This window comes from Pteropus medius, unplaced genomic scaffold (assembly GCF_902729225.1).
Source record: "Pteropus medius unplaced genomic scaffold, Ma_sr-lr_union100, whole genome shotgun sequence".
In the NCBI taxonomy this organism is placed as follows: Eukaryota; Metazoa; Chordata; class Mammalia; order Chiroptera; family Pteropodidae; genus Pteropus; species Pteropus medius.
Genome location: NW_024350927.1, coordinates 8,483,717 through 8,499,072, shown reverse-complemented (window position 1 = coordinate 8,499,072; position 15,356 = coordinate 8,483,717). Strand labels below are relative to the sequence as shown.

General features: G+C 61.2%; 1 protein-coding gene across 1 annotated transcript in view; it reads right to left on the bottom strand.

Annotated features, from left to right (window-relative positions):
* PLEKHG5 (pleckstrin homology and RhoGEF domain containing G5) overlaps nt 1–15,356 on the bottom strand; it is a 24,317-nt gene that overhangs the window by 5,091 nt on the left and 3,870 nt on the right. The window contains exons 2-11 of the mRNA XM_039842032.1: nt 5,288–5,417; nt 4,137–4,239; nt 3,707–3,767; nt 3,299–3,390; nt 2,702–2,838; nt 2,275–2,420; nt 1,498–1,692; nt 1,235–1,423; nt 819–914; nt 127–177 (exon numbers count right to left, since the gene is read on the bottom strand). Of these exons, the coding sequence (XP_039697966.1) occupies nt 127–177; nt 819–914; nt 1,235–1,423; nt 1,498–1,692; nt 2,275–2,420; nt 2,702–2,838; nt 3,299–3,390; nt 3,707–3,767; nt 4,137–4,239; nt 5,288–5,417 (1,200 nt within the window). The remainder of the gene's footprint in view (nt 1–126; nt 178–818; nt 915–1,234; nt 1,424–1,497; nt 1,693–2,274; nt 2,421–2,701; nt 2,839–3,298; nt 3,391–3,706; nt 3,768–4,136; nt 4,240–5,287; nt 5,418–15,356) is intronic.

Sequence of the window (15,356 nt, the reverse complement as noted above, 5' to 3'; positions counted from 1 at the left end):
CTCGCCGACTCCACCTGTGGAAACCGCCCTCTTCCGGCCCCACCCGATCCGTCTCCACCCCTGTGCTTAAGCCCCTCCCCTATCCCCGGGGCCAGGTATCGTGCCCCGCCCCAGATCCCGTCGCACCTCACACAGCAGCCCAGACTCTTGCAGGTTCAGGAGGCAGCACAGGAACAGCTGTGGGGGTAAGGGGCGCTGCAGCTGGGGGGGTCCCAGTCCCGACGCCCCCCTCAGATTCTTAGGCTCCCCTCTACCCCTTACCCCTCCCTGGAGGCTCTGAAGCACCCTGGGGCAGAGAGGGTTCACTCTTCAAGAAAAGGCCTAGGCCCCAGGGTCCCCACAGAGCGAAGGCTGCGGCCAGGCCTGGAACACTCTCCTCCACCTCTCCCCTGGCTCGGCCTCTGTTTCAGCTCAGAGGGCGCCTTCCTTGAACCCGCAAGACCAGGCCAGGTGCTCCCCCAGGTCAAAGTCCCTATATACCGCACACCTCCCCGCCCCAGTGCCAACACACTGTCTCCATGCCTAGGGTGTGGGCTGCTGGACACCTGGCACTCAGCAGGTGTTCAGGAATTGCCGTTGAACGAAAGGATGAAGCCTGTGTTAGTTCAGCTCAGCCCACCACACCTGCCTGAAGCCCCCTCCCAGGTGCCCTGCACAGGGGAGTCACCTCCTCCCCGGGGTGTGGCCCTTCTCTCACGTCCCCTCTTTGTGGCCTGGCACCTGTTCCTTCTGCAAAGGCCTAAACTCTGATGGGGGTAGCCAGGAGGAGGCCATGGGGGCGGATGGGCGGCCCTGGGCCTCTGCGGTCCCACACTCACGTTGGTGATCACCCGGAGTTTCTTAACGTAGGAGGCCTCTGTGTGCAGAAGCTCCCACACCGCCTCCTGCTGGTGGCACTGCCTCCGAGTCAGCTTCTGTGGGAAGGGCAGGGGTCGGCCAGGAGCCGGGAGTGTTCAGGAACGGGAAGGGTGAGCAACCTTGCAAGTAACCTGCTTTTCCCGGCGGAGACACGCAGGTCCCCCAAATTCTGGGCCACTAAAACAGCTAAATGGCACACTGCAGTTTCACCTTGCCTCAGTTTCCCCAAAGCGGGTTAATGATGCCAGCAGTCTGGCAGGGCTGTCCTGTGGAACATCCTGTCACTGGGTCCTCAGAAGAGCCCCATGAAGTGGGAAAATAACGTCTCCGTTTCCCCAGGGAGGAGGGAGAAGGGAGGGCCGCGGGTGGCACCCACCTCATGCCCGTCAATGAGCTCCCGCCAGCTGTCCTCCAGCCTCAGGCAGGCGTCGGCTTCATCCTCCTCCTCGTCCCCCTCCTCCTCCCACGAGTCGTGGTCAAAGCGCAGCCTCCGGGGCAGCCTGGGCAGCCCGAAGAGGCCATAGGCGTGCAGCTTGCCCTCCAGCTGCTCCATTTTGTCCACCTCCTAGGAGACCAGGGTTAAGGTCAGAGGTCAGGGCCAGCCAACTGTCCTGCCCCAGGACCCACAGGACCACCTACCCGGCCAAAGGCGCTGGTGCTGGGGCCTGAGCTGAAGAAGCCGCTGAAGCGGCTGGCCGCTCGGTTCTTCCAGCTGTCGCTGCTACCGCTGCTGCTCCCGGGCAGAGAGCAGCTGGAGGAGGTGGGGGGCTCCTGGCCAGGGATGCTCGTCTCCCCCAGGAACTCGGACATGTTCTTTCGTCGGCGGCCAGGGGCCTGGCCAGGGAGGGTTGGTCAAGGCCAGCCAGGCTCACTCTGGCCCCCAGAGCCCCACCCCAGGGTGGGTTTCCTTGACCTCAAGCCAGCCTGGGAGGTGGGAGGGTCTCTGCTGCCCAGCCTGGGAGGCCGCCCCTCCTGAGACCCACACATGCTCTGGGGGCCATAATATCCAGACACAGATGCATCCGGACCACCCCCAGCCACCCAGCCACAAGCATGAAGCAGCTGGGGAGAAAGAGTCACACACTCAGGTGCACTGGGAAGCACAGCTCCAAGTGGATCCACAATGCACACGCATGCATATAGCCCGTGACGCACAGTCTCACTCCCCACGCGTCTGCTTACACACACACACACACTCACACACACGCACTCCCCCTGGGCACTAGAACACTCTCAGAGACGAGACCCATCACACTGGGGTGCAGTCGGATCTCGAGGGGGCCTCCTATTCTCACAGCAACCCCATTTTCCAGAAGGGGAGATTGAAGCCCCAAGAGGGAACAGGGAGGGGCCCAGCTGACCTCCCCTCTGCGGCCCTGCCCCGTCCCCAGCCCTGCCCCAGCCCTGCCTCCTCACCAGGATGTCCAGGCTCTCCCTGCGATTCGGGGGGTCTACGCGTTCCAGGGCAGGCGCCCCGGCCCCGGCTGGCCGCAGGATCGGCAGACTAAGCGACTTGCAGTCCTTCACCCCCTGCTCCGCCTTCCCCTCGTCCCCCGGCTTGGCTGGGGCAGCATCAGGGGGCAAGGAGAGGCCCTCAACACGGGGTCCAGCGGAGGAGGTGGCCCCAGTCCCCTCTCCCCCGAAGATCCATCCGACCAAGCCCTCGCTGCCCTCCCCTGAAGCCCCGCCCTACAAGCCCCCCACCTCCCACTACTGCCCAGCAAAGACACCTGTAGGGTAATGAGCCTGCTCAGGGCCACGGCCAACAAGAATCTGAGCCTGGGAAGACACACCCATCTCCGGAAGGCCCAGCCGGGCCCCGCCCACCCCACCAGCTGCTTACCTTTGACCCGCAGGTAGTGTCCCCCAAACCTGTAGGCCTCGAAAGTGAGGGACAGGGGCGTGTTGGACTGGTCCAGGTAGATCTCCACCTTGCCCAGTGCGATGCCCTTCCTTTCAAATATTGGCAGCAGCACCTCCCTGCCCCGGGGTGGAGGCGCCTCTGTTAGGGGGCGGTCACACGGACCCCCATCCCATCCATGGCCCCAGCTCTGTCCCCCCTTCCCAGTGGAAAAGGGAGGCACCTGTGGGATCACACACAGGTACACACACAGATGCGTGCGGGTGCACACACACCTGTCCACAGAGGTGCACACACTCCTGCATGCATCTGCACACCAGCTACCGCACCCAGGCCCTCACACTCATGTCCACGCACTGTCACGGGCCCGTCCACACCCAGGGACTGGACCACGCATACAGGGCTGGAATACACGCACAGGTGCATGGGCCCTGTCACGTGTGCCCTCACTGGTGTATATACCATGTGGGTGGACCTCCCCACAGGTTGGGGACATGGTCACCACACAGACACAGTCAGATTTGCAGGAGGCCGCGCCTGCCCTCAGCCCACTTCCGCACGCAGGCCACCAAGCCCTACCCTAGTGACTTCTTCTTCACAGCTGGTACGATCTCTGTCTCGATGTCCACACTCAGGTCAAATTTCAGGGTGAAGCACTCCTTGCTGGGGTCCTAAGAGGACGCGGGTCTCAGCCTCTGCACCCCTTGTCCCCCATCCTCCCCATCCTAGGGTCCACGATGGGGACCACAGCAGGGAGTGAACATGGGGACAGTCCCAGGGAGGCCCCCAGTGTCTGTCCCGCCTGAGAGAGCAGCTCCTGGAACGTCCCCCACCCCACCTGGCTAAGGTGGGCAGTGCTGGGCTGCAGGGCAGGGTGGCGAGGGAGGGACACATCAGGCCCCACGCCTGATCCCGGGTTCAGAGCAGACAGGCCCAGCCTTGGGGATGGAAAAGAGGGGGCCCCTCTGCCAGCCTGGGGCTCCTTACATCTGTGTGTCTCCTCCTGGCTTTCTTCTTGGAGAGTTTCAGACCTGTGCTCTTCCGGTCCCTGCAGGAAGCCGGTGAGGGCAGAGGCTGGAGGCACGGTGGGTCCTCAACGGGGCAGGATCTGAGCGGGCCCTGGCTGGCCACCCACCCCTCACTCACCCCAGGTGACCAGGTAACCCAGGCACACTCCCGCAGGCCAGGGCCCACAAGGGGGTGTGCGCCCTCTGGTGGCCAACACAGGAGTCACACCCAGTGGTACCTAGTCAGGTGGTGCCTGATCCCAGAAGCCCCGGAGGCTGGCCCAGGCTAGGTGGCCTCCTCTAGGAATTGGGCAGCCGCAGAGACAGGGCCTCTGGTCCCTGCACCTCTGAGCTGAGACCCAGCCTTGGGGCCTTCAGGTGTCTGCTCTGCCCACCTACCCCTCACCTACCCTTTGTCATCCATACAGCTTTCCTCCTCCTCCTCCAAGCCCACTGCAGGGCTGGTGCGCGGGGGGCATGACCGGGTGGACACATTCCGGGCCAGGACGGAGCCTTAGGAGTACAGTGGGGGGTGGGGTTGTGCCCGCTCCCTCCCTGGTCCCTCCTTAGCCTTCCAACATGGCCATCTCTGGAGGGGCCACTGCCTGCTACCAATCCTGGGGCACCCTGTCCTCAGACTAGCTAAGTAAGGCCTTTTGGTTCTGTGAGGGGAGGGGCTCGGTCACTGCTTGTCATCTGTTCACTCCCAGATTCAAAAAGACACAAGAGCCCTGAGATGACACAAAGTGATGCCCGCTCCCAACACAAATCCACCTGCAGCCTCAGTTTACCTGTCTGTGAAATAGGGATAAAGAAGCCGGCCTCTGGGATTACTGCGGAAAGGGGTCAAAGTCCATGGCTCTTTCTCTCAGGCCTCACCCTACCCCCACCCCTGTGACCATACCCAAAGTCCCAGGGGGCCTTGGCAGACAGGGAGAGTCCTTTTGTGCCTCTGACCAGCTAAGAAGGGAGACAAAGGGTTGGCATTTCTCTCCAGGCCCAGTGTCTGGAAGCCACCTCAGCACAGCCAGCTGGCTGTGGTCCTGGGCCATTTCCCTATTCAGCATGAGGGGTTTCTTGTTTCCTGCGACAAGTCCCTCTGACCTGCCCATCCCAACCCCACTCCTACCCCCGCTGCCTCTACTCCAGGCTGGAGGATTTGCCCAGAAGTCCCCAACCCCGAGGACACGGAGAAAGGGGCCTCTCCATGCAGGCCCCAAGCCAGGGGCAGGGCCTCGGGGGGCGGGGGGAGGTGCAGACCTGGCACTTGGGACAGACAGGCCTGCTCTCAAGATGGGGCACAGTCCCCAGCTTTTAAGTCCGGCAGCCGCAAAGACTGGGAGAGATCGCTCATCAGCCTTTCTGAAGCCTCTTGTTAAAAAACTTGCAGAACAAAAGGGACTGAAACATACTTGGGTTTCCTCATTTCAGCCGACTCTTGTCCTTCTGATGGCCCTGTCACAGTTCCAACAGTTACTAAGACACTGTGCCCCCAGACAGGGAGTTTGTGGCTACCCTGGGAACGCTAGGGTCCAGGTTGGGCCCCGCAACCGGTGCTCACCTTGCGGGGGCAGGTCAAAGCGGACGTGTCCATCATACTGCATAGTGCTGTGAAACTTGCTGTCACAGGCCTCGCAGAGGTTGAGGGGTCCCCGGCGGTGCAGCTGCTGGCAGTCGGCGTGGTGGCATACCTGTGTGACACAGGATGGAGACGTGGCCCCAGATTTACCACATGGCCCCAGCCTATACTCTCCCCCACTGCACAGATGACCTTCCTGCTTGCTCCTCCATCCCCCAACCTCCCACAGCTCACCCCTAACACTCTCCTGCTGACTCTGCCTCCGACTTTTTTAAGAAAACAAAAGCCATCGGAAGTCTAGGGTCCATGAGCTCCCACCATGTCCACCTGCTGCCCGGGGCTGCAGGGGCTTGGCCCTGCTCCAACCCGAAGCCAGCCTTCCACCTAGATCCGAAGTGCGGGGCCACCGTTCAGCATCCCCTGCCCCTATATCCTCGGGTCACCCCTCCCCGCGGGATAGAGCACGCCCATCGGCACGCTAACCCTCATCCCTCCGTCTCCAGCTGCTGCTCAGTTTCTCCCCCTCCCTTTATAGCTAAACTCCGTAAAACAAGTGTCCGCCCTCCCCTTCCCAGATCTCTCCCCTCGGCAATCTTTATCCGCCCCGACTTTTGTTTTAAAATACTTCAAACCTACAGAAAGTTATAAGACCTGTATAACGATATCCACACCCCCTTCTGGCTTCCCCAGTTGTTCCCACTGGTCTTCTCGTCTCTCTCATGACCCGCCTTCCCTGCGCAGAAATCAAGGCATCACCTAGGAGCAAGGCAGCACCTCGAGGTCCTCCTACGAACACGGAAGCTGAACAGATACACAGTCCGCCGAGTGTCCACGCCTGCACTTCCCAACTGTCCAAACAATGTCCTTTACAGAATTTTTTTTCCCTACACAGGATCCAATCAAGGGTTGTGTGAACATTTGGTCTTGTCTGTTTAATCCTTTAAGAATAAATTCCCTGATACCTTTTTTTTTGATCTTTCATGTTACTGAGATTTTTCAGCCAGTGGTCTGGCCGAAAGTGCCACTCCCATCCGGGTGGGTCTGTATGAGGGCCTCGGGTATCAGGCTGAGCATGTGGGCAAAGACACGAGAGGCTGTGTGACCTCCTCTATGCGCCCACGATGCCAGATCATTTGGGGACCTCGCTGTCCTTTTTAAAGTCCCCTTTTTTTTGGACTGGGGTGACGCTCTGAGATATCCTGTTTCCTGGCAATCTCACACTCCAGAGCTTCAGCATTCACTCAAGATTTTGGCCTAAATCGATGATTACTATGATGCTCGACTTGGACATTTTCTCCTCTTCCCAGTCTCTCTGAGACCCCCTCCCATCAAGGTTTTGGCCCCTCCCCAACACAGCAAACTCATTCTTCTCGGCGACTCTCCCCAGTGAACGCCACGTTTCTAAGTTCACTTGTCTGTTCTCACGGGACCCAGCATTTGATATCGGTGTCTCTGTGAAACCTCTTCTCCCTAGGTCCCCGGGACCCAGGCTCTGCTGGTTCTCCTCCCGCCCCCATCCCTGCCTATGGGCCCCTCCCCACTTTCATTTACACCGATCCGCTGGGACTCGGCCAGTCTCATGACTTAGAACACCTCCACGTGCCGAGGGCTCCCAGTAAATCCCCAAGCGGGACCTCGCCCAGGACTGGAGCAATCTTCTCTATCTGTCCCCGACTCTAAGAAGCATCTTGACTTAAACCATCCGCACACGAGCTCCTGACTCCTCCACGCAGCTCCGTCCTCCTCGGCTAACCCGATGCCTCCTGGTCATGGGGTGTTGGGGGCTGAGTTGTGTCCTTGCAAGACTGGTTGAGTCCTGACCCCCAGCACCTCAGACTGCGGCCTTAATTGGAAATAGGGTGGTGGCCGATGTCACTAGTTAAGATGAGGTCATACTGGAGTTTCTGATCATAGGGTATGGAGTAATCACATGACTGTTGCCCTAATAAGAGGAGGAGAGACAGAAGACGACCACGTGACGACATGTGAATGAACCAAGGAGCGCCAAAGAGCGCCTGGGGCCACCGGAAGTTGGGATAGGCAGGGAAGGACCCTCCCCTGGAGCCTTCAGAGGGTGCACAGCCCTGCAGGCAGCAGCCCTGGGAAGCTAACGCATTAGGCCAAAAACTTGGGGTCACCTCTGATCTTTCTGTCACACCCCCACCCAGTCAGTCCGAAAATTCTGTTGGCTCCACCTTTAATCTCCGCAGCTTCAACCCGGCCACGCTCTCTAGCCCAGCACAGCCGCTTGGCTGTGTCACCTCGGCTGGATTTCAACAACGGCCTCGGCACTGGCGTCCTGCCTCCACCCTCGCCCTCCAGTCTGTGAGACCAGAGTGGACCCCGTTCAAAGAGGAGGCACACATACCTGCTCAAAACCCCGCAGTGGCTTTCCATGTCCTTCCCAGTATAGCTACCTCGTGGGCCTCCTGCCCCGCGCTCCAGTCCTGGTTCACGCTGCTACCCCAGTCTGGCACGGCCGCCAGGCGCACTCCCGCCTCTGAGTCCTGAAGCCCGAAATGCTGTCCCCAGGGACCGAAGTGACCAGCTCCCCTGCTTCTTGCAGGTCTTTACTCCAAAGTCGCCATCTCCCCTTCTAAGGTTTCGACTCCTCTGCACTCTCTCCCCCCTCCCCCTTTCTCTCTTTCCCACCATCTGACACCTGCATATTTCCCCTGGCTGCTCCCACACCTTGTAGCATCTGCAAGAACAGCCGCTCGCTGCTCTATCTCCAGTCCGACCCACTCAATAAATACCTGTTTACTAGTTAGGGCAATGGAGGGTCGCTGAAGTTTTTGGCTGGGGAGAACCCGATCCGAGATTTTCAGGATGACAGACAGGGGTGAGGATGGCTGAAGGGAGGAGGGAGGAAGAGGCTGACAAGTTCTGATCCCCATTTAGACTGTGGTCGCTCCTGTGCCTGGGGCTGCATTGAGGGCTCCTCACCCCAGGGAGAGCTCTGATTGTCCCTATTTTACAGAAGAGAAAAGTGAAGCTCAGAGAAGCTAAGTAACTTGTCTAAGGTGACACAGCCAGTGGAGCCTGGATCAAACCCGGCGCGTAGCTCGAGATCCCAGATTTTCACATCACCTCTTGGGTGACTGAGAAGGGACAGCGGAGTGAGGGAGGCTGGCCTCAGGTCAGCCAGGGGCTATGGAGGTGGGAGGAAATCAGTCACAGTTTGACGGTCGCCGTTTTGGCTCCTGTGTCCCTCCACTCCACCAGACAGAAAAAGAAACATGGACACAGAAACGGCAGCCAGAGGGGTCAGACTGAGGAGGCCACTCGCTCTGGGGGCCCTGGGCCTCAGGCTGACATTAATGATCCAGATTTTGGCTGGCAGTCTGAGCGCCCCTGACTTCCACACCCTTTTCAAGTCGTCTAAAACAGTGTTCTCAGGCTCTGAGGTAGGGGCAAGGGACTCTCTTCTTCAACCAAAGCAACTGTTTTTGTCTACTTAATATAAAGAAGCATAAAAATCGCTATCCCCAGCCTCGACTCTGCCCGGCCCCACCTCGGGGTTCCCAGGGCACTGCTGACAGAGGGCCTGGCTTTGCAGGCTCTTGGACTCTCGAGCTGCGAGCATCTTCTCTTGACAATGAATCTTGGGAAGGCAGCTGCCCTACTTCTGCCTTTCTTCCGGGAGACCCCATCTGCCAGCTCAGCAGCCCTCTCTCCCTGAGTCCAGCCTGGCAGCCAGCCTGGCACAGGTGCCCCTCACCCGTTCCAGGCCACTCGAGATTCCCCTGACAGCTGCATCTGCTGGTGCCCGGCTTGGTGGTGGGTGGGGCTGTAGACCTACCAGTTACCTAGGCCCTGGTCTCACAGTGGGTGGAGGGCGACATGGCCTGCAGAGGGTCTCTGGGAACCTTGCAGTCCAGGTACCTGGTTCTGTGACACAATCTTGGTTTTACACAAGTCCAATAAGTCCAACATATAGATGACAGATTCGGAACTCAGCAAATATTTACTGAGCACCTGCTGCCCACCCTGTGGAGGCACTAGATGCCTGGGGGGACTCAGGAAGCTGGTCCCAGCACCGGAGGCTTCGGTGAGCACCACCCCCTCTTCCTCCTCCTCCTCTTCTTCCTACTGTTACTATTACTACTAACACCCATACTACCGATGATGATGGGAAACCAAGGCCCAGCCGGCCCACCTCCTCTGCTTCCGTCCTCCCTGCGAACCCCAGATTCAGGGAACCCAGGGGCATGCGAGGCTCGGGCCCAGGACCCTCACTTAATTCAGCAGGTCTGGTTGAGGCTGAAGTTCCAGGAACCCCCAGGGACAACCACAAGTCCCACTGGGAGGCTGCAGCTGGGCGGGATGCTGCTCCCCACCCCTTCCCCCACCAGTCACCAAACCGCAGGGTCTCCCCACAGCTCTCTCCGGGGGCAGAAGTCTCCGCAGCACTGAAGTGGGGCAGCCCCTTTCCCTTCTCTCAGACTCGGGTGCCCGACCTCTGAGGGCGGCGGGGGAGGGGTGGCGGGGTCCAGCGACGAAGAGAGAGCCCACCAGACTGTACGCCCAGGTCACACTGCAACTTCTAAGTCGGCGAATGCGCTAGAACTTTACGAATACGGAGGGGGCCCTTTGGGGAGCAAGATCGAGGCCACCGCTCATGGGGAGGGGCACCAGAAATGGCTTTCCCCTCCCCCGGGGGCTGGAGCAGGAGGGGTGTGGCAGGCCCGGGCAGAGGAAGGAAAGGGGGAGGGGTGGCCACGGGCCGGGCCTGGGACCCACAGGTGTGTCCGGAGGCAGCCCCGGCACAAAAGACCAGGGTGGGCGAACCACCTCTGCCGCCTGGCCGCCTGGCCCCTCGATGGCGGGGTGGGGGACACACACCTCAGGGCCCCAGGCCCTAGTGCCGGATCCCCGCGCTGTACCGCCCCCGGCCGGTGGCTCGGCCACCGCGTGCCCCACCCGCGCCCCCCGGCTTCCCCGCACGGCTGTCCCCGCCCTACCTGGCCTTCCCTGTCGCGCCCGCGACCCCTGGCACAGCAGGGAGCGGGGTCCCAGGAGGGCATTCCCGGGCCTGGCCTGGAGGCCGCGCGGCGCCCAGAGACGCCGGGGCCCGTCCCCATGGCGGCCGGAGGAAGCGGCCGTCTGCGCCGCCCGCCGCCCGCGGACAAAGCGCGGAGCCCCGCTTCCTGCCATTGTGCGGCCGCGCCCGCCCCGCCGAGCGCCGGGACCCCCGGGGACCGCGGCCGGGAACACCCGCCCCGTCCGCGAGCCCGGCCCCGCCCCCGCCGGCCCCCGACTTCCGCACTGGCCCCCCAGCCCCTTCCCCACGGACCCGGGCTCAGAGTGTCCATCTCGGACCTGCTCCTCCTGGCGAAGCTCCCTGAATGCTGGTGGCAGAAGGGGGGGACCGGGACCAGGGCATTTCCCCATCCCGTCCTCGGACCCGGCTCCCCCTCCAGTCCCCAGTCCCGGGACACCCCTCTCTGCTCTGACCTTTTGCTTCCCCGCCCGGCCACACATCCAGCGCTCAGAGGTCGTCCTGGGGGTCATCGACTGCCACCCCACAGCCCGAGACCCGGCCTCGGGGCCTGAGCCTGGGGACCCCCCAGTGCCCAGGCCAGAGCCGGGGGGCAGAGGAGCGGAGGGTCCCGGTGACTACAGGTGGAGTCGGCAGGGGGAGGGGGCGCGCTGGGAGGAAACGGTGGAGACGGTTTGGGGGCCCCCAGGAGTGGGGCGAGACCCGTCAGGAAAACCCCGCTGCCCACCTCAGCTTTCCCCGAGGTCCTGCTGCTCCAGCTGAGTGCGTCCGCGTGCCCCACCTCCAGGGGGCGCTCGTCGGGACAGAGAGGACCGCGCCCCACCCCCGCAAGATGGGGTGCGGTGCTGAGGTACCCACTGTAGGGTCTCAAAGCGCTTTTACACTCACTCCCGGCAGGTGGGGGCGGGCACTACTGTCCCCATTCGCAGTGATGGGGCTAAAGTGGCATCAGAGTCAGGAATGGAACCTCGACTTCTGGCTCTGGGGTTCCAGAATGGCCTCCCCTCAGTGTCTATGGAGTGAGGGCACATGCTGTCATCAGCCCACCCACCCCTTACGGCTCCCCCTCAATCTGGTTCAACTGGGGAAGAAGGTGGAGAGTCTCTGAGGACGGTTCTGAGGGGGGCAGGCATTTCTTAGGGGCCACTCCCAAAGCGTGAGTCATTCACTGTCCATTCCACAGGCGGATCTTTTGAAATTTAAAACCCCATCATGTCACACCCTCCCCCTCCCCCTTAATATTCTCCAGTGGCTTAGAATAAAATCCCAATGTGGCCTGGTTCCTACCTCACACCCTGGCAGGTCCCACACGGGATCCCTCATACTGACTTTTCTCCCTACGACTCACCCAGCTCAGCGCCTGCACCTCTGTGTTCTCTGTCTGGAACACCGCATGCCCCTGATCTTCCAACAGCTGGCACTGGGCCCCATCCTAAACGCTACCTTCGCAGGGAGGCCGTCACCCTCCTTCCAAAATAAATAGCCCCTCAACCTCCAACGCTCAAATCTCTTAAATTGAATTCTTTCCTCCTAAGTACGTATCACCACTCGAAGTTATTTGATGTCTTTGTTCACTTCTGGATTATCACTTTCCTGCTGGAATACCCTCTCCAGAGGCCACCGGCCTTGGCCGTCTGGCCCATACTGCCTCTTCAGCGTAGAACAGTCCTGGCGCACAGTAGGTGCTTGGGATAGACTAGATGATGACTGGATGAATGAAGGCAGATGAAGGGTCTTCATGCCAGAAAAGCCCATTGGGGCAGGGAAGGTCTCAGCCAAAATGTCCCTTCTGGGTCAACGGTCGAGAAAGGCTTCCCCTCTGCCTGATCACAGGTTCTCTCTTCCTCTTGGCATCCATGACCTTGGGCCTGCTGACCCAGGCAGGTCAGTTTCCACTTCAAACCCTGGTGGTTTTGCCAGGCCCCCTGCCCCTGCGGCTATCCCATAGGCCGACAGCTGAGCCCTCCCAAGTGCCAGGCCTGTGCCAGGAGTTTGGGACAGCAAATCTTGTTCACTCTTCTCTAAGATCCTAAGGAGGAGATACTGTTAATATCTCCATTTAACAAAGAAACCGAGGCTTAGAAAGGTTAAGTGACTTGCTTCAAGTCACCAGCGGGTAAGTGGGGAGGCAGATGCCTGTGCTTTGGGCCACTACCTGTGTCTTAGGCACAGGGTGGTATGGGGTGCATGAAGACTGGCTGAGTGATGGTTTGGGCAGCAGAGCCTTGAGGTTCATCCCTTGGGGACAGGGCAGATTCCAAAGCCAGCTTAGGGGGATCCAGCTGGTCTGGGGTAACCAGCTCGCATCAAATGGAGACCACCAGGGCTGAGCCACGGCTGGTCACTGGAAGTCACCTGAGTGACGAGGCCTTGGCCATCCCTGAGTCATGCTCCTCCAGCCAGGGCAGGGGTGCTCCTTAGAGCGCCAGGGCCCTGCTGCCCCAGGAGCCCGTGGAGCTGGTGAGGAAAGGAGGCCCCAGCCCCTGCATCAGGAGAGGGAGGAGCCCCTCGAAAGTTCCTAGTTCTCACCTCCTCTTTACAGGACAGAGCTGAAATAGTGCCTGAGCTATAGCATGCCCCAGGGGTCCAGCCCCTGACTCCCTGGGGAGGGGGCCCCTCCTCAGCCCAGCCCCAGCTCTAGGCTCATGAGTCAGGACCGGCTTGTTGAAACTGATCCTCAGAAACCAGATGCTGGCGCTGATGAATAATGGAGAATCCACAGCAGGAGTCCCCCTCTCACCCCCGCCCCCAGCACCACCTCCGCAGCCCCAGAAGAGGAGGCCTGTGGGCATCCCCACCCCACAATGGTTGGGGCCTCCTCCTGGTCTGTGGTGGGCGCGGGAACTTCCTGTCCAGTAGAGACCGTGGGTCTGGGGCGAGGTCTGGGGCCCGCTCCATGCTCTGCCCACAGCAGATGGGTCTTGAATCAGGAGTTGGGGCTCCTCAGTTGAAGGGACACCCGTGCCCAAGGGCTCCCCACTTGGGCTAAGTTCTCCTGGGAGCCTACGGGCCCCAAGGCCCCATCTGGCACCTTGCAGATGCAGGGGTGGAGGCTGCATGCGTGGGCAGGTCGGCCAGGCTGTCCTCCTCGTTCCCAACGGCCTACCAGCTCCTCCCTCCCCCTCGGCCGGGGCTTAACTCCTTGTCCTTTGGGTTCCGGGGCCCACCTGGAGGCAGAGCCTGCCCTAAAGTCCTGCCCTGAGCTGGGCAGATGGCAAGAATATAGAGAACCTGTCCACAGGCCAGGCCCACTGCATAGGCCCGGGAAACCAGAGAGGCCCCTTCCTCCTCAGGGAGCAGTCTGGCTGGGACTCAGTGCTAGGGAGACAGGGAGAGGCTGTGTGTGGTCCGTGAACTTCACTTCCTGCCCTGTCCCTGCACAAATGCGCCTGACCCTGGAGCTAAGGACCACAGCCTCGCAGCCAGTGCCTTCTCCTGGCACCTCTTTCTCCAGCACCAGATAGAAGGCTACTTGGGACGGAATGAGGGAGAGGACACGTGCCTGGGCTGCAGTAGACCTGCTTCTGGGGCCCACCTGCCCCTGCTCTTACCCACCTGTGCAGAGAGGACACTGGCCAGGTCTCTATAATTTTCTATCTACAGATCCTGTGAGATCCTAATGTATTTGTGGACCTTGGCCAAGGGGCAGAGTAAAATCCACCTAGAGCCACCCCCCCTCCCCGCCCAAGCTGGGGAAGGTTATTGGGGAATCTATAGGGTCCAGGGCCTCCTGGCCTCCTTTTCCTCGCCTTTAATCAAGGCAGACAGGGCCTATCCTGGGTCCCTCTGTCCCCGCCACAGCTGCCTGAGGCACAGACTCTCGCGCCCCCTGCCGGCCTCCCAGAGGACTGTCCCCGATACTGACCCTCGTTCGACCAGATGGGGCAGGGTCCCCGAAGCCTCCTCCTAATCACCCTAAGCCAAGCCACCGCCCCCCCGCCCCCAGCAACAAACCTCACAGCAGGGCTGAGGTTCCATAGGCTCCTCACAGCCATATCTGGGGGCCGACTCCCCATTAGAGTCACTGGGGCGGGGGCGGGCGCTTCGGCCCATTCCACACTCAAGTAAATGGAGGTAGAGCCAGCGGCGCCCGTCGATACCCACCCGCGGGCCTGGGGCTGTGTGGGACTTTCCAGTCTGGTTCTGTCCATTAATTTGGGGGAAGTCTTGGTGCCCGGACCCACCCCGTCCGGACCCCAGCTTCCCCGTGAGACTCACCTAGGGACATGGGTTTCCTCCTCTGTGGCTGGGGCTCGGGGCAAGGCTGCCAAAGCCCCGGCGGGGCGCGCAGGGCGAGGGGGACCGGAGCCGCGGGGCGGGCTCAGTCGGTCCGCGCTGGGTTGGGGCGCCGGGCGTAGGGGAATTACGGTAGGCTGGCGCGGGCGCTACCACCTGGGCGGGCCGGGACGTACCATCCGCGCGCCCGGCCGGGATAGGGGAGCGCTGGGATTCAGAAAAGGGCCCTGCGGCCAATCCCGCAGTCCTGGGGATGGCAGGGAGCCCAGACGGCGCTCGCGGGTAATCTAGGGTCTGGGCTGCAGGGACAGGGGGAAGGCAGTAATCATTGTCCCCGAGGGGGCGGCCGTTCACANGGAGGTGGAGCCCCCTCCTGCCAGGTGCTACCCTCCTGGGGGCTGGGTCCACACCAGGACACCTCACCCCACTGGTGAGAACTCGTCTCTGCCCCAGGCCTTCACCTGCCCCTGCCCCCACCCCGCAATTACTTGGCCAAAGCCCAGAGCTCCGCTTGCATGTCCTCTCTGGCCCTGCGCCTTTCTCCAGCTGCAGACTGGACTGCCACCTGTCTACAGCTGACTAGCATCGAAAAGGCCCATTTACCTCCAGAGATCCCCAAAATCTGGCCATTCTCAAGGGCCCTCCCCACCCCGACCTCCTGCCTCTTATCCCCAGAGCATTGCCCAAGAGAATAGATGACTCCCTCTCCCATTATTCACCACATCCTGCCCATTCTTCCTCCACGGGGGTCTCAGATCCACCCCTTCCTCTGCCCCGTGTCCACTGGTCTTTATCTGGCCACCCCGCCCCTAG